The 25,310-nt window shown below is 41.1% G+C and overlaps 1 protein-coding gene across 1 annotated transcript in view; it reads right to left on the bottom strand.

The window, feature by feature from the left end:
- The window catches only part of LOC141365335 (echinoderm microtubule-associated protein-like 5), a 145,422-nt gene that overhangs the window by 105,990 nt on the left and 14,122 nt on the right, over positions 1-25,310 (bottom strand). The window contains 1 exon segment of the mRNA XM_073869567.1: positions 38-197. Within this exon segment, the coding sequence (XP_073725668.1) occupies positions 38-197 (160 nt within the window).

Below are 25,310 nucleotides of genomic sequence, written 5' to 3'. Positions count from 1 at the left end.
AACTTTAACTTCATAGAAGTTGCTAACAATGACTCACCTGTCCTTCAAGGTTGAAAGCAAGACAGGCGAGACCATGCGTGTGCATGTCCTTCAATATGGACACGGTCTGGACTGTGTAGGAGTCCCACACGCATATATAGGGTTCTTTTCCCACTTGTCCTGTGGCCACCATCACTCGCTCTGGATGCAAGGCTAAACTGTGAAAAGAGAAAGTCAATGAGAAAAAGAGTAAACCAACATTTGTATTAATTTAACATGATAAATGTAATGTAAAAACAGGGACGTGCACAGACATTTTGAGGGGCAGGGGCTCAAGTGAAATAAAGGGCACTTCTCATAATTATGTATATATTTTTTTAAAAAAATTATTAAAAAAGTTAATTAATTTTATCTTCCTCAAACTCACGCAATTGTTTAATTTTCAAAAGATGTCTACAAAATCATCAGTTGTTCACACAGACACCATGGTCTCCTTAGTAGTCTAGGTTTATAGAGCAGGAAAGAAAGCCATTACACAATGTGTGCATGTTTTGAAAACATTAAATTACACATTAATTACAAATTTGTTAAAATGCTGAAAACAAAGTTGTGACTGCTGAGTTAGCGCTACATGCCAATAAATGCTATATCATATGCTAGCGTTTAGCTGATTAGTTCTTACTCAAAAAGTATTTTTGTCTGATAAGGGCTCAAAATATAAGGTCTGTTTACTAATGTGAGCTTCTGGCATGAGCCTCAGAGCAGAGCAATCAGAGCAGAGCTCAACATTATTATTCATGACCCTTTCAAATAGGGCAAAAATAGACCATTTAATTAAAATGACAAATTCTAGGGTTGTAAATAGACATATAAAAACGTTTCTGGATAATTTTTGCACTTAATAAAGCAACATACCTTCTATGTAATTGTCAAAGAACAATTTAACATATTATGACAACACATCCTATGGCACCTTTAATCTTAGGTTTCATATTTATTAGGGTTACACATGTCAGAAACAGCAAATATAGATTAGGCCTATTTTATTTCTATTTTATATTTTACTTTTTTGTGATGTCAGTGAAAATTCTGACTGGGCAAGTAAAACACTGAACCATCAGATTTCTTCCCAATCTACTACATCACTCCAGTATAACTCATTATACTTATTTAACAGCCATTACAAAAAACGCAAACAAAAAAGCTTACTACTGTATTAGCAATTATTTTATTGTTTGTGCTTTATTATTTTCTGAGCAGTCTGTTTAAACTACATACACTACACTGTTACAAGTTTGCAACTCTTCAGGTTAATATGGGATTGCCATGGAAAACAATGTCCCTGAATCGTTATGTGAAACAACGTGTCCCATATTTTGTGCATAAAACTGTTAATATAAGAATGCTTTCTTCCTCACACTTACCGGTAGCTGCCTGCATAATCATGCACATGATCGCGTCTCGTTCAGGCTGAGCTTTGGCGCTTGAAGCGCGAATGATGCAGCACGAGTGTAGACAGACCAATCATAAAGCGAAGTAAGTTAGAAAGGCGGGACTAAGGAAAGGTAAAGCCAATCATATTAGCGATTTGAATTTTGGAGGCGGGACTCATTTGTTAACCGTTTGTGTGCCACAAATAGCGCTATTTTTCTTTATGTAAGAGTTTAAATCCCATTTAAATGATTTCTGAATAAATTCATGTTAAATTAAATAAGCAACAAGTACAAAACACAAGAAACAGACAGACATCAGTTGTTATATGAATAAAGATCATATATATATATTTTTTTAAAAGCACCCCAGAAAAAAGGGCACTTTCTCTCCAGGAATAAAAAGGGCAGGTGCTCAAGCCCCCTTTGATGTCTATGTGTGCACGTGCCTGTGTAAAAACACCCTTCATGTCTATACTAACACTTCTGGGTACATAAGCACACAATTCATAACACAGGGGGTGCTAAAGCAGGCATTAGTGCTGTTGTAGTCTTGCATAGCCAGACCTTCAGGGCGCACTGATATCATACCTAACGGTGCGAAAACAGGAAGTAAAGCGCTTTCTTAACACTGAAACCCATCGTGATGCTAAGGTTTTTTTTTCAGTCATTTGGTGCGCAATGACCCACTGCCTTCTCACATTCCTATCATATTGCTTAGTTGATCTGTCACATGTACTGTACAGCTCAGACATTCAGAAGGCTCTGGCTCTGGTGCGGTGCTCTGGCGCGGTTTGGTTGGGATAATGTGACCGTGCCCTCAGACTCATGACAAAAGGTCTGGACTCCTTAGTACATGGCGTCTGCCCAGAGACCATATGACTGAAATGGGTGATTCTTGCGAAATTAGACTTATGAGGTGTCATGAAACATTTTGATAAAAAAAGTAAATGCAAAGTAAGAGTATCAAAATAAGAAGCATACAGTTACAAACATCTCTTCATGTACTACTTTGCACATGATTTCAAATGACATCATACAAATCTATTTTTTTCACATTTAAGGGGAACATTTTCATTACCGCAACGTGTTCATGATTGGATTTGAGTTCTTTGACATGGAAAATTTATAAATAAAATATCTAAAAAATAAAAATACATTTACAGTAAAAAAATTGGTATTTGGTGATCATTGGTAAATGTAGAGACAATAATAAGGAATATAAATGTGTCCAAGACCAATTTTCTCATCCTCCGCAACAATTTTCAATCATTGTTTAAGCGCTCAAGGAACTAACATTTTCAACAAAAAAAAAAATTGGAACATAATTGACTGTGACACTCAAGATGGCTACCAGGTAAGCAGTTCTTATTTTTTCTCTCCAGATAAAAGTTGAAATTTTGCTTGTCACAGTACCTAGAGAACTTTTTAGTTCTCATTACCGAAACATGAGTTTGTAAATGCATATATTTAATGGAATATCATGTTGCGGTAATGATAATTTTTGATATTGATAATCTAAAAAATTTAAATAATTCTATAGGAAATACTTTTTAAATCCTATAAAATAATGGTTATAGTAAGTTCAGACCTTAATCTTATATGTGCAAAAAAAACATTGGCTTCAAGGGCTTTTAAAAAATTCTGATGCTGGACACCTTCTAAATCTGAATTTCGTGAGAATCACCCAAATGTAAATTCCCTTTTATTCTTCAACGACATGCACTTACACATGCTGATCGCTAGTAGGCAATGTCCCCACAGGGCATATCATTGGGGTATACACAGCATCAAGGCAATGCCAAAGAAGAAGCACCTTGATGTTGGAGATGTACTGTATCAGCAGTGATGGAGGTAAATACACTCTAAAAATTGCTGGGTTATTTTTTACCCATAATGGGTAAATATTTGGACAGAACATGTGCTGAGTTAAACATTGACCCAATGCTGGGTTATTTTGACCCAACTGCTGGGTTATACCCCATAGTTGCATAACAACAACCCAGCATTGGGTCAATTTTGACCCAGCATGGGGTAGTTTTTAGCCCAACACGTGTTCTGTCCAATATTTACCCATTATGGGTCAAAAATAACCCAGCAATTTTTAGAGTGTAGACTTTTGTTGCAGCTTGTGTTAAATATTACTCCTCAACTTGGGCCATCTTTACTGTCGCAAGCGGAAATGCGTATGCACATTTTCTTGACCTGACAGGAGGGTTTCTAGCGGACTAATCACAGCATTTTTGCAGTCGGGTCAAATGTATGACCCCTGAATTGTTTTCATTATTGTGTACCTCATGCGTCAGATGTTCAGCAAACATTCATGGGGCGTGACGTCTATGTGACACTACACTTCACATGACAATGCGAAATGCGATAAAAACCATGTGAACCATGTGCATCACATGTTTTGTCAAAATTAGTGCCTGCTGCACACGCGTCAAAACCGTTTATAATAAAAGAGACGTTCACGTTCACAAAATACACGCAAGACACTCCCTTAACAGTAAACTCTGATTCCGCATGAGATTATGCGAGTATCTGGCAAACGTGAGGATCTATTTTATCATAAACCCTTTAAACTTATTTTGACAAAACATGTGATGCCCACAGGATCTCTCGACGCGCAGAGCACATATTTTGAAAAAAGGAACCACACACATGACCGGCTACATATATGTTGTGACAAACTTCGCATCGAGCGCCCTCGGAAAAAGAAGTCACCAGCCGCCATTGTTCAGTAATGAAGAATAAAGATATGTGCAATAGTACAGTATGTGGTGTAATATAGTAGTTTCTAAACTGTTAATATCAGAGCAAAAGATAAAGTCGGTACACTTAAGCTCATAAGCTCAACAAACCCTGAATGTGAGGTTTCAAGCACACAGGTTCTTCATCAGACATTTGATCTTTTTGTAAGCTTTGGTGTGCCGATTTTATATGTCACTGCTGGATCTAACAAACAGAGTGCTTAAGAGGGGTTATACAATTGCGGGCAGCTACAGTAAGATGATCTATCCCCGATTATCATTTTCTTCACTCAGGAGTACAAGTGTGAGAAGAGCTTGCAGTTTTCAGAAACCCATGAAAAGATAATCTGGAGATGACATTATTGACTCATTAAAACAAAGTGCCCAGATAAAGACCATCAATGCTGTGAGATTACGCCTTTTAAATCGCCTTTTTGGAAAAACACTATTATTTTTATCCCATAGCATGTAAAACTAACCATAATAATGCCCCTGGTGCAGAAACAGCATAGACACGAGGTGGAAAAATCAGATCTTCACGGTTCACCGAGCAGTTTTGCCTCTCACCATCACACTAGCTTACCAAACGCATTCAGGCTTGCCATCACATGCCCGGGGAAATCCCAGAGGTGTACGGATGTTGCGTAACATCTGTCCAGCTTTACTACATTCCCTCACATGCACATCCATATTTATCAGCACTGTAAGTCTGCACTGACTTAATAGACCATGTGCTTGTTAATAAAGAGAACATGCATAACAAGCGTGCCAGTTGTTGTTTGGTTCGGTTTAATACAAGAATGCTATAAATGCCGGTCACAAAAAGCCACTGCTCCTCATCATAGACATATAGACTATTAACAAATCAATGTTATAAAACATCTTTTATAAAACGGGCAGTTCTGGTTCTTCATTCTGATTGGTTATAACTCGTTCTAAGCCGTGATAAAATACTCCGTTAAACCCACGGTTCAAACCGCATTACAGGAGTATCGTCACTGTTGCGGCGTACTGATTTATGAAAATAAACACCATACTCTTTAATCATATTTTTAATTTGTATACAATTGCACAATTATGGCGATATCCAGATACATTTCAATAAATATTGTTGAGTCATCTCATCAATAAAGATAAAACTCTCCCTGAGGAGTTTCTAACTCAAATTCAAATTTCCGCTATCCACTGGATTTTACCCAACTTAAACACTGACACATTCACTCAACACTAAAAACATGAGGTTTTGATCAGGCTCTGAATCTGATCTCTTACAAGGGTTCTTCAAAAAATGGAATTATCTCCGCTTTTAGCTAAAAATTTGAGAGGTGATGGGAGAACAAATGAAGGTAGGATGAAACGTTTTTTGTTTGTTTTTGTTTGAAAGCGGATGGTCTGTTCTTTCATTTGATATTCATGTTTATTTAAAGAAGATAATTTTTCTGCAAGGCATTAAACTAATACTGGGTGGCAACTTAAAAAAAAAAAACACTGACGGGGAAAGAGTTAAGCATGCTTCCAAGCATATTTGATCATCACTTCAACAGTTGCACGATATAAATGTTAATGTATAATTAGATGAATGTTGATTTATAAAAATAAACACCACAGTCTTAAATCATATTTTCAATGTGTCTTTGCTGCGTCTGTGTTGGTTGGAAAGTGCGCTCTGTTTCAGTCACACTTGATTCTGAGGAACTACTTTGTTTGGCAGAAGAGTAATATTTGTACTAATATAATTACAACTTATTTGTGTTTTATTTTATAAAATTCCACTTACGTTATGCATATGAGGTAACCGTTTTATAAACGCAATAACCCCCACGAAGCAGTGGGGTTACAGTGCATTTTATAACAGCTAACGGGGGGTTTAGCTAACTCCGCTTCGCGTCGTGCCTAACAACGCCCCTTAGCTGTTATAAGATGCAATAGTAACCCACTGCTTCTTGGGGCTTATTGCTTTTATGTGTGAAACGATGTGCGAATCCAATACAATGTCAATAAACAAAGATTACTACATTTTCTATATGGAAAAGCTTCATTAGTATGGAAAAGGCTAGGCTACTGTCTCACCGCTAAAAAAGATCATGATAATCTGTGTTTTGGTTAAACTTTGTGAAAAAAAAATAGTATTGCCAAATGCAAGGATTGTTCGTGTAAAGCACGGGATACACAACACAATTTTTGGCTGTCCCAGACGAAAGATTGCCATCATCGTACAGTCTACATGCTTCTTGTACCCAAGTTTAAACGATCCATGTCGCACAGTGTGATAAGGTAATGATCTTATAGGACTGCAAAATTCCTGCTGTGTATCCCAAGCTTACGGGAGGAAATACCAGCAGCAAGTCATACAGCGCACCAGATACAGCTAATATTAGCAGCATCTCACACTCAGGTACAAAACCTTCAAATTACCGCATACTTCTGTATAAACTGACATCTGTTTTCTAAGACTGATCACTTTTATTTACTTGATTTTTTTTAATAGCAATCACGCAAAAAATTAGGCAGCTACAAAACAGAATAGTTTATTTAAAGCTGCGGTTGGCAACTTTTTTGATCATATTTTTTGATCATATTCACTGAAACCAACACTATGCTCCGATAGAACAACATAAATTAGACTGTTTAAGAAAACCCCCCGTGCTTTTAGCTCCCGGTTCATTTGGTCCAATCAGCGCAGGGCTGTGTAAAATCTGCCTGTCAATCACAGTACTCGTACGTGGCACAGATCCCCCTCCCCCTCGCGCGCGTTACAATATCACGTGCATCCGCCTGAAGTTCACAAGTGTGTTGGATTGAACGCAGCAAGATGCGAAGAGAACATTCACTACAAACGTCCGATTCCTCAGTTAACAACCAAAGATAGAAAGCGACCGTGACCGTAATAAAACTAGGATCAATTTCGAACCAGCATTTGAAAGGTGGAGGAATCTACAAGATTTTAAAGGGTTCAAGCTGGATGCAGAGCTTGCCACATTTCTTCTCGACAGGTAATTGTATTTTGGAGTGTTATGTAAGTAATCTAAATATGCTTGCTAAGTATGCGTTCACAATAATACTGGTGCACACGCGCTGACGAGGACGAGCTCGAAGGGAGGTTGCTCTGTGGTAGTGGGGAAGGGGCATGACATTGTAAACATTTGGAAACTGCTGAATCCTCCAGAGTTACCCACGGCAGCTTTAAAATTTATTTGTATCATTTATACTGGCACTTTTTAAAATGTAATTTTTAGACAAATTCTCACAGTTAAAGGAAAACACCACAGTTTTTCAATATTTTAATATGTTCTTACCTCAGCTTAGATGAATTAATACATACCTATGCGTGCACTTTGTGTGCCTCATGAATGTGTTAGCATTTAGCCAAGCCCCATTCATTCCTATGGCTCCAAACAGAGATGAATTTAGAAGCCACCAAACACTTCCATGTTTTCCCTATTTAAAGACTGTTACATAAGTAGTTACACGAGTAAGTATGGTGGCACAAAATAAAACTTTTGTTTGGAGCCATAGGAATGAATGGGGCTAGGCTAAATGCCAACAAACTCAAGAAGCGCTGTACAGAGATTAAAAGTGCACACATCGAAAAAGGATAGGTATGTATTAATTCATCTAAGTTGAGGTAAGGAACATAGTAATATATTGAAAAACAGTTGTGTTTCCCTTTTACAGCCAACAGATTATAGACTAAATGTGACCTTTTTTTCTTACACACACGGTTTATTTTTTAAGTTTAATCAACCTAAATTCACAAGTCATAATAATAAATAAGTTAAAGTGACTAATCCAAGTTGATTAGATTTAAATTTAGGCAGCAAACTATTTTTACAGTCCACAAATGTTTTTTGGAGCTCTATATAAAGTTTTCATAGTCACCACACACGCCAGCACTCCAAATAGTTCAAGAGACACAATGTTGTCAACAATTTAACATTGACTATCTGTCAAATAATCTCCCACACCTTTAGAGGAACGTGTTGATATTCAGCCAGAGTCTGCCACAGCCTGAGCCCTCTGATGAAGCTTTATAAGCCTGCCAGGGTGATCCTTCTTGGCATTCTGGAGGAGTGACTACAATAAACCCCTCAGGGAGCCGTACCACTTGTGAACATCATCGTGTCTGCCTGTCTGACTGTCTTAACCTGTCTTGCTTCCACACAGCTTCTCACTTTTTTTCTCATACACTATTTTCTTATTTTATACGTTTTATACGTTTCTTCTTCATCATACATTAAAATCAGTTTTGTTGGTTACTAGTACAGAGCAGTATATCCCAAATCTTAGCTGCTGTGTAGTTACTAATGCACATGGCCCTGCAGTGAATGAAGCAGTTGCCAGTCTTAATTTTTCTCTCTGTGTATTACATCATCTCTTAACTTAAAATAGTGCATAGGCACCGGCGCAGTGTTTTCTCAGTCTTCGTCTCATTATGAGCGAAAACTGATTTAATAAACGTCAAAGAGTCACTGTTGATGCCTTCTGCGTACATTAATGACCAGGGGTCATAAAGGATTTAATTAAACAGAAAATGCCGAGGCCAAGGAGACTTACCAAAAGGGCTGAACAATGGTTCAGACTGCTTAAACAGGAATTGTCAGGCTCTCGGCAACCTATTAAGTCTCTAGATTTCTATATTCTGTGAATTACATCTGAAGCGTTCATTCTAACTGAATTGATACCTCATAAACGACTCATTGGCAATGCTGTACATAGTGCTCTCATGTGAAAAATGAAGACTCCGCTCAGAATTGATTCCAATTGTAGGGTTGCCAACCGTTTTGTATAATAATAAATTGTCTTGTATTTAAGACATCAAAGCAGCGTTCTGTATTAAACCTGTATGGAATGCAGTTTACTTTGTCTCGTACCAGGCTAAATATGTTAGATTAGAGAGGTGCATATAAATGTGGCGTTGGTAATTTATGTGCAAAGGGACCAGTATGTACAGTTACTAAATTAAGGAATATACATGTGTGTGCATGCGTGTGTGAACCCGTGGTTTAGCTAGGTCGAGGAAGTAATTTTAAAGGTGCCACAGAATGCATTGCTATAATATTTAACATTATTCTCTGATACATACATGGAAGTGCAAAAATGATCCAGAGAGGGTTTTATATGTCTATTTACAACCCTAGGGTTTGTCCTCAGAATGAAATAGTCTATTAAACCTTATTTAAAAGGTTAATATATAATAATGTTGAGCTGTGCTTTGATTGGCTGTTTCTCAGCGGCTCATTTTAGTAGCTCTGTGTGTGTGCAAACAAACCTTATGTTTGAGTCTGTATCAGACGAAGATACAGATTTTGAGGAATAATCAATTATAAGGAGATTGGAAATGGACGTTTACAAGTGGTAAGTTTGTGATTTTTTAGTATGGAACTGCAAAACGTAACTGTAACGTCAATAGTAGACAGGACTTAATGTAAAAAAAATTAATACTGACCCGATCGGGCTAGTCAGGTTTTTACTTGCCCTGTTAAAATGTTTACCGACCACACCAAAAAAAAGTCAGTGTCACATATTCCGGGCGCTTTTCCGCTCTCAGCGCTCCTTCAAAAGCGCGTGCTGCGGCTGGCGGCAAAAACCGCAAGGCGCTCGGTGCGCATAAACAGCGCACAAACGCTCCCTGCCCATAGAATACCATTCAAAAAAGGCGCCTGCAACTGCCATAAACGCGTTTGGTGTGATTGGCCCCTTACACTGCATAAAAATACATACAAACAAACGGCAACAGGCAGAAAATATATTTCAGGGACTGAAGGCGAAACAATACTATTTACAGGCCCTAGTGTCTCCTACGCTGGCCCCGATGATGAGCCCTGCTAGAACTTTAGCCTTAACGTTAGCATATAGCAATAACTAGCATAGTGCTAACTCAAGCAGTCACAACTTTGTTTTTAGCATTTTAACAGCATTGTCACAGTCAGTGTTATGTTGAGATTGGCCTGTATTTTAGCAGTCTTTTGCATGCAGAAGGTTTAGGAAACAATAGTGTTTGAAACTCACAATATGTCATTACCATGTACAGAACTCTTATTATTTATCTATGCCTAGGTACCGTATTTTCTGGACTATAAGTCGCTCCGGAGTATAAGTCGCATCACTCAAAAATGCGTTTTGAAGAGGAAAAAACATATATAAGTCGCATTGGACTACACGTCGCGTTTATTTAGAAAGTGATTTCACAAAATCCAAGCCAAAGAACAGATATTTAATCTGGAAAGGCAAGTTATTTAAAGGTGCCGTGTGTAATTTTTAGAAGGATCTCTTGACAGAAATGCAAAATAATATTCAAAACTAAATTATCAGGGGTGTATAAAGACCTTTCATAATGAACTGTTATGTGTTTATTGCCTTAGAATGAGACGTTTTATCTACATACACAGAGGGTCCCCTTACATGGAAGTCGCCGTTTTGTGCCGGCATGTTTCTACAGAAGCCCTTAACGGACAAACTTTTTTACTAAGTTGTCTCCAACAATAACATGTTTGTCCGGTGGTGGCTACCGTAGCTTCTCTATGTATTTCAAAAGCAAGAGGTGAGCAGTGGACTGAGCCGTTGGCTGCAATTCGCAACCTTTACCACTAGATGCAAATAAAATTCACACACTGCACCTTTAACTAAACAATAGCACAGAACAGCAGGCTGGATAGGTGTCTGTACATGTTAAAGTAACATAAACAGTTATTTACACAATACACAATAGCATACAGAACATACCTGAGAGGCTGAATAGGCTTAATTAACACGACAAGCCAAATCAAGTTCAAAAAGGTCCCGAAGTCATTCCACATCACTGAATCCATTGAATTACATAAATATAAGAGCAGCACAGAGTGGACTCTCGCAGCTGTACACGGTAATGGTTTCTCTTGTTTCTCTCGGTTTCTCTCATATGCAATAATTTTGACGTATAAGTTGCACCTGACTATAAATTCCAGTACCCGCCAAACTATGAAAAAAGTGTGACTTATAGTCCGGAAAATACTGTAAATACAGTTTTCCATTTTACTGCACCTTTAATATCTAATATCTAAAATACCAATATTGTCCCTTATTTTCCTTTGCTAAAGTTGTCAAAATTGATTTTAACATAGCATTTTGTTAAGCTAGAAAGAAATCTTTTTTAGCATCTGAGCTCATCTCAATGCATTGTGGTATTGCATTATCCAAAAATAATAAATGTATAGCTGGCTTTTAGAGCCAGCAAAAAAACGAAACCGGAAGTAAGGTTCGGAAATGCCAGGTAGGCAGCACACTATGAACAAAGGTAGTCTGTTGAATCTGTCTCTAAATCACAGACAGGGCTATCCCATACCATATGGATTACCACAAGGGTCTGTTTAGCCTTCACCACTGTTAAGTTTGTGTATGTGTTTGCCCCCAGCGCGTCTCATTAACCGTGATATTAAGATGGAGGGATTAACTCCATATTTCTCATTCAATCCTGCCCAAGGGACAGATGGGTCAAAGTTGTCCTCAATACACATGCTTAACCAAACCACATTTTGACACAAGCTAATTGTCTGTCAATGACTAAAGCTGGGCTGTTGGGAAACAGATTACACTCTCAGCTACAACAGATATCTATAGAGTCAAAAATAAGACAACACCACAATCACCAGAACATTAAATGTAACAAATTAAAAGGCATCAGTAACACACAGTCACGTGACTATAACTATCACTCTCTTTCTCTCTCTGTGTACGCTCCAGATGCAATCTTCAGTACTAATGTTACCGTGTATTCCTCTGTGACTTGCTAGTTACAGCTCTTTCAGAATATAAATGCTGGGATTTCTGATTTGATTCTGTATGATCAAATGCCACCATCCCACGTATTACGTAGGCCTGGCTGAACAGTCTCATTCCCTGCTGTATTTCATCGAACGACAGCATGCCATTTTCAGGTCAAACACTTGCATGTTAAATGAAAGCTTTGGCAAAAAAAAATGTCCTTGACTACATTGTGTGCCTGGATATGTGCCCAGTTATAATGCTATTCTTTATCATTTAATCAATCTTTGATGAATTATGCTGTCATGATAATAAGATAATACACACAGATGTCCATTCTGCCTTAAATGCCAGCATTTGTAGGTGGAGAAATGTTACCAGCATCTGACAAACAGCACCATTTGTGAATTCTATAACAAGCCTCATTTGCCTAAAAACAGAGAGCATGCTTGGCCAAAAAAAGAATGATTATAAGTTCATCAATCATACTGCAGGTGGTAGCGTATGTGCATAAAACTCATGAGAGTCATAATCTAGTTCTAAAAGGATTATTGATGCTAGGGGTGGGCGATAGAGTCTCGAAATTATATCATGATATTTCAAGAATTTTTGCTGTAATGATATTTATGACAGTATAGTAAAATGTGGGAAATGAAGGGCATTTTCCATCCAATGAGCTGTCACTGATTTGATTTTACATGTAAGTGCACTTTTGTTCGCATAAACATTAACTAATTAACATTAATCATGGCACATTTGGGGACGTGAGATAAATGTTCATCTAGTTCAGATTAAACACAAGTGAGTAAATCAGATTTTCATATACTGTATGAATGTATCATATACTGTGTGCATGGATGTGTTTGTCTCACATTATTGCGCTAGACAGGGGCTTTTTCGATCTCCTCGCATACCTTCACAGCCTAGGGAACGTAAATGCACCACACGCCATCGCGTCACTATATCATTGATATCACAACACTTTTTTATCATGTAAAAAATTATACTGGTATTATAATTTTTACAGGAAACAACTTCAACTTGTTGCCTAAGGCCCCGTGTCCACCAAAGTCTTTAAACCGAGGGGCAACATTTCGATCTCTCTGATGAAGCCAATACGGAAGTGACTTAAACTGCAATTCATTGACGGGCCGCTTGAGGAGGCTCCAAAAGGGAGTCAATTCCCATAGACCTCCATGTTAAAATGTCCAACTTTACAGTAAAAAAATAATATGTTTACAGCCCGGTACAAAAAGTGTTTTTGGTCTATATAGCTAATTTTGCCCTTCATGACGACTTTGAGGGGGATGAATTTTTTTGTACCTCATCCGTTTAAATTGTATTAAAGGACAAGTTCGGTATTTTAGCCCTGTTTTCAGATTGTTTATGATGAAATAGAACGGTTTTGACTGAAATTTGGACATATGATGCTGTCCCAAGAATTTTCAGGTGTTTGTTCTATCACCTCCCACCTCTACAATGGGTATATAGGTGCACTGGAACAATCCTTCCTAAAATGCATTAAACTTTCGTTAAAAAAGACGTGAAACTCACAGAGTGGTCAGGGGTGTTAACTAATATGCTCACACAAAAATCGCCGCAAAAGATGCCCTCCAGCTGGTTTTATCGTAGTTTTTGACGTGTATTAGATGTGCTGTGAGGTACGGTATTACTCCGCACCGGGAACGTTGTTTGTATTCTTGCAATTGGCAAAGGTGGATTATCGCCACCAACTGGGCTGGAGCGTCTATTATTCAAGCTCTCAACGGAAGAATGTACAGATGTGAGGCGTTTGGAAAAATAGGTCCACAAGTTTACTACGAATGCTAAAACAGCTATTGGAAAGCATCTTTTGCAGCGATTCCTGTGTGAGCACACCAGTGAACACTCCCGACCACTCGGTGAGTTTCACATCTTTGTAAACGAAAGTTTAATGCATTTTAGGAAGGATTGTTCCAGTGCACCAATACACCCATTGTAGAGGTGGGAGGTGATAGAACAAACACCCAAAAATTCTTGGGACAGCATCATATGTCCAAATTTCAGTCAAAACCGTTCTATTTCATCACAATCTGAAAACAGGGCTTTAAGTGTAAAATACCGAACTTGTTCTTTAAGCCTTAAAGATCTGCATAATTAAGGGCATGGCCACTTGAGTGAGGGGTGAACTGCCATTGCTATCAATAGAATCAAGGCGGGCGTGGTTTGAGCAACCAGCAACCTCAGCTTCACCTATGTCCCGCCTCTTTACCCATTTTCCGTTATCCACGAGTGATTCGCGGTGACGCGCAGCCAAGATGGCAACGGCAGGCAACACCTACTTTAAGCTTCAAAAATGATCCTCACAAACTAGTGGGTGAAGTCACCGACACTACGTCCATATTTTTTTACAGTCTATGGTTTAAACGCGACTGAAAATTCCAGCGTTTCTTCAGCTGAGCCCTTTAGTTGCTGTGATACATCCGTTTTGTTTATCAGTCATTGTACATAGCCTGTTGGTTACAGTGAAATTTGCTCCACCCCTCCTCCATTGTGATTAGATGGCTGAAAGGAAATTGATATTGACCAGGCCAGAAAATTTATATTGACCAGGCAAGAAAATTTTTCTACTCTTAAGGGCCGTTCACATTGTAACCATAACTATTTAAAATATAGTTTCAAATTTATATTATTACAAGGAACCATATCGTTTGGTCACTTGCTGAGCGATTTTTTTTCCCAACTGATGAACAATAAACCAATGACAGCCAATCAAATCTACTTAAATTCAATATTTACAGTCATACGTCTTGCCGTTAAGTTCAGTGGACCAGATGAAGGGTAATGGGCAACCCTTTAAGACACCACGCACGCCATGTGCTGTCGGTTTTTTCTCATGAGCTTCAAGGTTATGTTTACGGTAGTTGCTTGTTCCAACAAAAAAGGCTCCCGACTTGTTGCTTTACCTGGAAACTGACGGCAAACTGTGCAAAACGTTTCTTTTGTCGTGTTTTACCCAATAAATGTCACTGGCCCGATTGGGTTAGAGTAAAATTTGTCCCGCCCCTCTTCCACTGTGATTGGATGGCTGAAAGAAAAGTGATATTAACCAGCACAGAAAATTTGTCTACTCTTAAGGGACATTCACATTATAACGATACGTTTTTAAAAAATGGTTTAAAAATCATATTATTTTCAAGAGAATATATAACGATAAAGATACAAAGAATGATATTGTTGGGATCACTTGCTGAGCATTTTTTCCAACTGATGAACGATAAACAAATGACACCTAATCAAATCTACTTGAATCTTAATTGTTTTAATGAGGAGACATCTACAACTTTTTGGGAGGGAGTCCTCGAGGACCAGGAATGGGAAGCACTGGGTTAATCTATACACAAGATGATCTACACATACATTGGGGGAAGGGAATTTGACATATCCAATTCACATAAATTGCATGTCTTAGACTGAGAGGAAACTGGATTACCCAGAGAGACACAGACTAACCAGGGCTTGAACTGGGGACCTTCTTGCTACCCACTGAGTTACTGTGCTGCACCATACATACAACAGCTTTTACCCCCTCTACCATATTACCAATCAATCAGCTAATGAGCTCCTTTAGTAAGTGGAGGTCTGTCACAGCGCCTATCCCTCTGTGATGTACAGCTCTCCACTGCCTCAGCTTATTAGCTAATGGGTTCGATGGAGGTCTTCAGCGGGTGCACAGGCCAATGGTGCAGGACTGCAGCAATGCCGGTCAAATATACTGCGAAGTAGGCTATCTCTCTTGTTCTGTTTTCTCTGGGAAAGTGCTAAAGGGCTCTACTTGGGTAGGCAGGTGGGTGGAAGTGTTTAGCTGCTGCAGAGGCACGCAAACTAGAGCCGGAGAGCTTTAGGGTGAGAAACAGAAACTTGTCATGGTAACAAGAGGATGAGTGGGAGGTGAAATGTAAAGTTGGACAGCGTCTGTTGTGCGTTCCTGACAGGAATCAGTTCACATCCAAGGTCTGTTATAGACTGATGATATAGTGGCTCTTCATACACAAGATAGCACACCATTGTTTCATTGCTACTGAATCTACATTGTAAGAAAAATATTAGTGCTGTTAACCAGTTATAAAAGCTTCACTATATATTGATTATTCAACAAAAATAAAATCATTATTTGCTAAGTAAAGTCTACAAAAGTAGAAAATTCAAAGATATAACACTGCTGCGGTACAGACTAAATAGAAAAATGGCCTTTTGTTGAGTTATCTTGCTGGTTAAGTTAAGAAGCCTGGTTGGCACACCAACATCCCATGCTTGAGACCTGCATTCAATATACATGCTGATGATAAGCACTGCTATAGATTCAATGATATATTATTAAATATACTTAATTTTTTCTTAATTTATCCTTAATATTATCTTTCCTTACATTCTAAGATGACCGTATTGCATTTCATATTTGGGCTCACTGTTTCATATCCATGCCAATGACACATACACAAACAACACACACATTCTGGATTTAGTCCAAATCGGGTCAAAGCAGCTATTACAGCTGCCACCTTACTTGACCTTGTTTTGGATTACCAGCAAGGAGAAGATTAGCACATTTCCAAAAGTCAGTATTTACCTTGCTTACCCTGGCTTCTACAGAGCAAGTTAAATCCCAACAACCAATAACACTCCATGCAGCACCTGTCTGCACAGAAATAGCCAAATGTCCATGTAAGCCAACAGAAACAGCCGGAGGCAAAACTGCTGGTGCTTTTTGATAAAGCCAAATAACAAAAGTTTTTGTAACTTTGCACTCATCAAACTCTGGACTTTAGTATGTATTAGCCATAAAACAATTAATATTAAATATGAAGGAAGAATTTAACTAATTCAGAACTAATATTTAGTTGCAATAAACAATTCTTAATATGGGGCAGTTTTCTGGAGAGGGTGTAGATCAGTCGTGGCCGGTGACTTTTTTTTGAGGGTGCACGATGCGAAGTTCGTTACAACATGTATGTTCTACGTGGCATTGATTCAACAAGGTGCTGAAAGCATTCTTTAGAAATGTTGGCCCATATTGATGGGATAGCATCTTGGAGTTGAAGGAGATTTGTGGGATGCACATCCAGGGCACGAAGCGTCCATTCCACCACATCCCAAAGATGCTTGAGATCTGGTGACTGTGGGGGCCACTTTAGTACAGTCAACTCATTGTCATGTTCAAGAAACCAATTTTAAATTATTCGAGCTTTGTGAGATGGTGCATTATCCTGCTGGAAGTAGCCATCAGAAGATGGTTACATGGTTGTCATAAAGGGATGGACATGGTAAGAAAAAATGCTCAGGTAGGCTGTGGCATTTAAACGTTGCCCAATTGGCACTAAGGGGCCTAAAGTGTGCCAAGAAAACATCCCCCACACCATTACACCACCACCAGCAGCCTGCACAGTGGTAACAGGGCATGATGGATCCATGTTCTCATTCTGTTTACGTCAAATTGTTGTAGCCCATCCGCCTCAAGGTTGTGCGTGTTGTGGCTTCACAAATGCTTTGCTGCATACCTCGGTTGTAATCAGTGGTTATTTCAGTTGCTCTTCTATCAGCTTGAATCAGTCGGCCCATTCTCATCTGACCTCTAGCATCAACAAGGCATTTTCACCCACAGGACTGCAGAATACTGGATGTTTTTCACACCATTCTTTGTAAACCCTAGAAATGGTTGTGCATGAAAATCCCAGTAACTGAGCAGGTTGTGAAATACTCAGACCAGCCCGTCTGGCACCAAACAAACATGCCACGCATCAAAATTGCTTCAATCACCTTTCTTTCCCATTCTGACATTCAGTTTGCAGACCAGGGGCCTCATTTATCAACATTGCGTAGAAAATGTTCTATATTTGTACCTACGAATGAAATTTAGAATGTGCCTAAGTACAAAAAAATCGGGATTTATCAAACGTGCGCACGTGGTTCGTACGCACATCAGTAAGTAATCCTTGATGATAAATCCCACTTGTTCTTAAGCACCATGCTCGTGCACGTTCATGTTCATTTGCATTTCGAAACGCCTCCAATGAACCATATATGGTGACAACACCTCCCGTTATAAGTCACGTGGTTGTGCTTTTTCCCTCATCGCAATAATGGCAAAGAGAGCATAAAAGAGAAACTTTACAGACGCAGAAATTGAGTTACTGGTGGATGAGGTTAAATCCTAATAACACATCCTGTTTGGTTCACTTAGTATGGGAGGAATGACTAACAAAAGAAAACAAATCTGCATGGGAACATGTTACAGTGAGTTTAATTCCGTTGGGTATGAGAACACTTTTAGAAATTAAAAAGTCGTTTGACATTAAATTATCACCAAAAAAAAAAAACGCGTCACAGCACACCGACGTGAAACGAGTGCAACTGGAGGAGGACAGACAACTTTCCACCTTGGACAACAGCATATAACCAGCATCATTGGCGCGATCTTTGAAAACGCGCTACCGGCAGAATGGATTATTTGCCAAGTCTTCCAATAACGCAAGATAAGCCATTGCACTGTGTCAAGCATTTGACGGAGACTTCATTAATACAAATCACATGTGCTTTCACAGATACAGATACATATCACAAATAAATCATTATACTTATTTGCTGTTACCATACTGACATTAATCATTTTTAACACCTGCTTGTGGATAATAAATAGACACTTCTTTATACTCACTGGAACAGGGTCCTGTGTAGTATCGCTATTCTACCACTAGATGCTCTGCGTACGCATACTCCGAGGTGTGCGTATATTTACACACATTTCTAAGTATAAGTGCAATTTGATAAATTCCACACTTTGCGTAAAACTGTTCCTACGCACACTTTACGCACACTTCTGTGCGTACGCACGCTTGATAAATGAGGCCCCAGGAGATTATCTTGACCAATACCACACCCCTAAATGCATTGAAGCAACTGCCATGTGATTGGTTGATTAGATAATTGCATTAATGAGAAATTGAACATGTGTTCCTAATAATTCTTTAGGTGAGTGTATTATGACATTTAAGTAGTTTTTTATAAACATACCTTTCAAAAAACATTATTGGTGTGTGCTTCTTGAGACAAAACAATGGCACATATATATTTTAAGATATATTTTCGGTAAAGACAAGCTTACAAGTATTTAAAAAAAATTCTGTTTTCTCTTTTTCTCATACTCATTTTGTTCTAAATTTGTATGAATTTCTTTTTTCTGATGTACAAAAAACAAGATATTTGTAATGACTTGTAAGAGACGGAAGCAAACGCAGGTGTAAAATGAAACAATGTTTATTAAATATAAACAAAGAGAGAGTATTCAATGTCAATGCGGAAGTAATCCAGTCCGATGTTGTTGCTGGCAATGGTGACGATGACTACGGTGGAAGTTGGTGTTTTGAGTGTGACGTTGGTGGAGTGGTGAGCAGTGGTGAAATCCAGACTGACACGGAACATCCACACGAAGACGACGACGACAATACACATCCAAACTGAAACACGTAATCCAATGCACACGGAACAACCAAGCAACACGAAGACTGAGCAAACAATAGAATCTGGCAGGGAACAGAAAGTCAGGTGAGTTTTTATGGAGATGATGTAATGATGAACAGCTGGAGCGAGACAATTAACACACAGGTGAAAGGGATCGCTCAAACGAGCACATGGCAGGGTAAGTGAACAACACACACATACAAACAGGACACGGAGGAAAACAATGGATTTTCCTACCGTGACAGTACCCCCTCCCCTAGGAACGCCCCTCGGCGTTCCCAGCCTGCTTTACCTGTTGATTGAACTCATCAATAAGGCGGTGATCCAGTATGTCCCGAGCAGGAACCCACCTTCTCTCCTCCGGACCGTAACCTTCCCAATCCACCAAGTACTGAAATCCGCGTCCCCTCCGTCTGGAGTCCAGAATACGGTTAACCGAATATGTGGTCTCCCCATTAACGATACGAGGCGGAGGGGGAACCGGAACAGGCGGATTAAGACAGGAAGAAATCACCGGTTTAATTTTGGAAACATGAAAGACGGGGTGAACCCTCCTGTACGCAGGAGGAAGGCTAAGACGCACTGTTACCGGATTAATGATCTTGGTAACAGAAAACGGGCCAATAAATTTGGGAGCAAGTTTATTCGAGACGGAACGCATCGGAATATTCTGGGTTGAAAGCCACACTCTTTGACCGACGACGTATCGGGGAGGCTTTGACCGGTGGCGATCGGCCTTGGCCTTGGTGCGTGACCTTGCCTGGAGCAGAGCTCTGCGAGCTCTGGTCCAGGTGCGGTGGCACCTCTGGACTAGTGCGTTTGCGGAGGGAACCGACACCTCGGATTCAGTACTGACAAAATTAGGTGGTTGGTACCCTAAACTACACTTAAATGGAGACATGCCCGTAGATGACACCGGCAGAGAATTGTGTGCGTACTCCACAATTGAGAGTTGCTGACACCAGGACGAAGGATTCTTGGAAACCAGACATCGCAACACCCTTTCGACGTCCTGATTGGCACGCTCGGTTTGACCGTTGCTCTGGGGATGAAACCCGGACGAAAGACTAACAGTCGCCCCTAGCAATTTGCAGAACTCTCGCCAAAATTTGGACACAAACTGGGGACCCCTGTCAGAGACCACGTCTGTCGGGAGGCCATGTATTCGGAAGACGTGGTCAATGACAGCTACCGCTGTTTCCTTGGCTGATGGTAATTTGGGCAAGGGAATGAAATGGGTCGCCTTCGAGAACCGGTCCACTATGGTCAAAATCACCGTATTACCCTTAGAGGGTGGGAGGGCGGTAATAAAATCTAGCGATATGTGGGACCAGGGTCTCGAAGGGACAGCGGTAAAAGTAACCCATCTGGAGGACGATTGGAAGTCTTACCAACGGCACAAACCGAACAAGCCAAGACGAAGTCGTGGACGTCACGAGCCATACCAGGCCACCAAAATCGTTGCTTGACTAGAAACCTAGTTCTACTAACCCCTGGGTGACAAGCAACACTGGAACCATGACCCCACTGGAGGACGTCTGACCGTAACCCTTCCGGCACAAATAAACGGTTCGGTGGGCAGCGAGCCGGGGGCGTTACCCCTTCTAAGGCTGTCAAAACCTTCGATTCGACCTCCCATCTGAGCGCAGAGATAATGATTTTCTCTGGTAAAATGTGCTCGGGAGTAGCAGTACGATCGGAACGCTCAAAAAGACGGGATAAAGCATCGGGTTTGATGTTTTTGGAACCCGGCCGGTAAGAAAGTGTAAAATCGAAACGACCGAAAAACAATGCCCACCGAGCCTGCCTGGAGTTAAGTCTTTTGGCAGTTCTAATGTATTCAAGATTCTTATGGTCCGTCCATACAATGAAAGGTACACCTGACCCCTCAAGCCAGTGACGCCATTCTTCCAGTGCTAGCTTGACCGCCAACAACTCTCGATTGCCAATGTCATAATTAACTTCCGCAGGAGATAAACAATGGGAATAATACGCGCAAGGATGAACCTTTCCGTCTGAGGATGCGCGCTGGGACAACACTGCTCCTACCCCCACCTCTGACGCGTCGACCTCCACTATGAATTGACGTGAACGATCAGGGGTAACGAGAATGAGAGCTGAAACAAAGCAGCTTTTCAGTTTGGCAAACGCAGCCTCAGCTGCGTCTGACCACCTGAACGTCAAACCAGGGGAAGTCAAAGCGGTCAGAGGTGCGGCTAGTTGGCTGAAATTGCGAATGAAACGCCGGTAAAAATTGGCGAACCCCAGAAATCTCTGCAGGGCCTTGCGAGACTCTGGGGATGGCCAATCTACCACAGCCTTCACTTTCTCAGGATCCATGCGAACACCCTCAGTCGAAATGATGTGTCCTAAAAAAGAAACAGACTGTGCATGAAAAACGCATTTTTCCGCCTTGACAAAAAGCCCATTCTCTAACAACCGCAGAAGCACTCGTCGTACGTGTTGCAAATGTTCCTGGAGAGACGAAGAGAAAATCAATATGTCATCCAGGTAAACATATATGAACTGGTCTACCATGTCTCGCAACACGTCATTAACGAGTGCTTGGAAGACTGCCGGCGAGTTCGTGAGACCGAAAGGCATCACGCAGTACTCAAAATGGCCACGAGGGGTGTTAAACGCACTCTTCCATTCATCCCCCTTCCTGATGCGAACCAAATGATATGCATTACGTAAGTCCAATTTAGTGAAAACGGACGCTCCCTGCAACCTCTCGAAAGCTGAAGACATCAACGGCAGAGGATAAGTATTCTTTACCGTGATGTTGTTCAACCCTCGGTAGTCAATACAAGGTCGCAAGGATCCGTCCTTCTTCCCCACAAAAAAGAACCCCGCCCCCGCTGGAGATGAGGAAGGGCGAATGAACCCCGTTGCCAGAGAATCAGAAATATATTTCTCCATGGCCTCCATCTCCGGAACGGACAGAGAGTATAACTTGCCCTTAGGCGGAAACGTACCTGGCAATAAGTCTATCGCACAGTCATAGGGACGATGAGGAGGAAGAGAATCAGCTCGCGACTTACTGAACACCTCCTTCAGGTCATGGTACTCCGCGGGCACGGTAGACAAATCCACTGCTTTCCCCTGAAACACAGACTCAGACACAGAAACACAAGCAGAGACAAGACAGGACTTATGACACTCCTCGCTCCAGCTGGTAACAGAACCCAGTTTCCAGTCAATTCTTGGGTTATGGGAATGAAGCCAAGGATGTCCAAGAACTATGGGGGAGAGAGTAGTGTCAGTAATAAAAAATGAAATAGTCTCTGTGTGGTTTCCGGAAGTAATGAGTGTGATTGGTGCAGTGGTGTACTTGATAGTGGGTAACTGATGTCCGTTGAGGGCGAAGGGCGCAATCTGGTGGGTGAGTGGAATGAAAGGTAACTTGAGCTTACTTGCAAGTGCGCTGTCGATGAAGTTGCCCTCCGCCCCCGAATCCAGAAGTGCGTGCCCTGAGTGTGACATAGTGGACCACCGTAGTCTCACCGGAAGGAGAGTGGATGTTGTAGAGGTCTTCTGTGCGGAGATCCTGCCCAATAGTAGCCTCTGTCTTACTATCGGGCTTGGTCTTTTACCGGGCACCTCTGGCATTGGTGACCCGACTCGCCACAGTACATACACAGACCCAAGGATCTCCGCCGCTTCCTCTCCTCCCAGGGTAACCGAGCTCGACCCACCTGCATGGGTTCCGGATCTGAGAGACCACCGGCGGAAACTTCGATGAGTGGATCCGTGGATTCCGCTTGACGTCGGGACGGACCTTGAGTCTTCCTTCGGGCAACGGTGGAAAGACGTGCGTCAACCCGGATCGCCAAGTCCACCAAACCATTGAGCGACTTCGGTAATTCCGCCGTGATGATCTCTCGATGGATCCGATCCGCCAACCCATGCAGGAAATGGTCCCACTGCGCTTCCTCGTTCCACCTGCACTCCGCCGCCAGGGTACGGAACTCGATGGCGTAGTCCGAGACCGACCGCTCCCCCTGCTGGAGATCCGTGAGGAGCCGGGCGGCCTCCCTCCCGGCGACGGAGCGATCGAAAACCCTCTTCATCTCGTCAGAAAGCGAGGCGAACGAGGAACAACAGCTGTCCTTGTTTTCCCATACCGCCGTCCCCCAGAGGGCAGCCTTGCCCGAGAGTAGCGAGAGCGTGAACGCTACCTTGGTCTCCTCGAGGAAGAATGTCCGGGGCTGTTGGGCGAAATGTAAAGAACAATGAGAGAGAAAAGTACGACAGTAGTTGGGCTCACCGGCGTATTTCTCCGGGATCGGCAGTCTCGGTTCCTGGATGAAACTACCCCCTGGAGGTGAAGATGGTGCGGGCGGCATGGGTGGCGCAGTGGGAGGCGTGATGTTCGGAGATCGCTGAGAGAGCTCGGAAACCTTCGCCACCATTGCCTGGACGGCCTTCCGCATGTCTTCGATGGTTTGATCCTGATGATCCATACGAGCCAGAGATCGCTGGAGAAACTCCTCCAACGCGGAGATCGGCTGACCACCTGCTGCTTCCATGTTGGCCAGATTCTTCTGTAATGACTTGTAAGAGACGGAAGCAAACGCAGGTGTAAAATGAAACAATGTTTATTAAATATAAACAAAGAGAGAGTATTCAATGTCAATGCGGAAGTAATCCAGTCCGATGTTGTTGCTGGCAATGGTGACGATGACTACGGTGGAAGTTGGTGTTTTGAGTGCGACGTTGGTGGAGTGGTGAGCAGTGGTGAAATCCAGACTGACACGGAACATCCACACGAAGACGACGACGACAATACACATCCAAACTGAAACACGTAATCCAATGCACACGGAACAACCAAGCAACACGAAGACTGAGCAAACAATAGAATCTGGCAGGGAACAGAAAGTCAGGTGAGTTTTTATGGAGATGATGTAATGATGAACAGCTGGAGCGAGACAATTAACACACAGGTGAAAGGGATCGCTCTAACGAGCACATGGCAGGGTAAGTGAACAACACACACATACAAACATGACACGGAGGAAAACAATGGATTTTCCTACCGTGACAATATTTTGATAAATGATGGTTAGCACACAGCTAATTTTAACCATTGACTTCCATAGTAGGAAAAAACAAATATTCAATGGGTACCGTGAGCTGTGTGCGTATACACCAATCCAGCGAAACATGGAAGTAAAGCAGCGCTGCCATTACTGCGGTGCCTTGCTGCTAAGGAAGTAGGGGAAGTAGCGTGTTGGTCCCTGTGTATGTGGCTGTTGCAGATGTTAGCTGTGCGAAATTTTCTTCCATTTTTTTAGTACATATTCCGTCCAGTGATGCCGGAAGAGCATGTTGTGTGGTTGGCTGTTTTAACAACAGCACTGGAATACAACCGTTTGTGAAATTCACAAACCTGTTACACATTGACTGCCCATGTTTATGGCCATACGGACTACACAGAGTTCCTGGTCTCTCAAAATCCTGATGTTGGTACAGGCTTGCGTCACATTGAGCATCAGAATGTTAAGAGAGCAAAGAGTTAATTACATCATTCTGTATTTTGCCATAGAAACAGGCTCAAAGTGACCAAAGCATCAAATTAAAATGTTGCAAGTTTTCAGTTCATTTTGTTAACAACATTCATTACAATCATTCATTCCTTACTTTTCTGATGTACATACTATGCAGAATATGCAACCTGATTCTAGATTCAAAATAGACCCATACATTTTAAAGACTTAAAAAAGATTTGCATAAATATTTGCATTCACTTAAAAAAGGTTTGCATTAGATGAATATCAAACAAATGATGCTCAATCTTTAATAAAATAATTTTGAATAAGCACATGTATTTTGCTGCCGCAACTGGTCATGGCTTACAATTATTTGCAGCTTGTAAACATATTAGTAACACATCTAGTAATGACAGCGT

Source organism: Misgurnus anguillicaudatus, chromosome 7 (assembly GCF_027580225.2).
Source record: "Misgurnus anguillicaudatus chromosome 7, ASM2758022v2, whole genome shotgun sequence".
In the NCBI taxonomy this organism is placed as follows: domain Eukaryota; kingdom Metazoa; phylum Chordata; class Actinopteri; order Cypriniformes; family Cobitidae; genus Misgurnus; species Misgurnus anguillicaudatus.
Note: the sequence above shows the minus strand (reverse complement) of the source record. Positions and strands in the feature narration are given on the sequence as shown.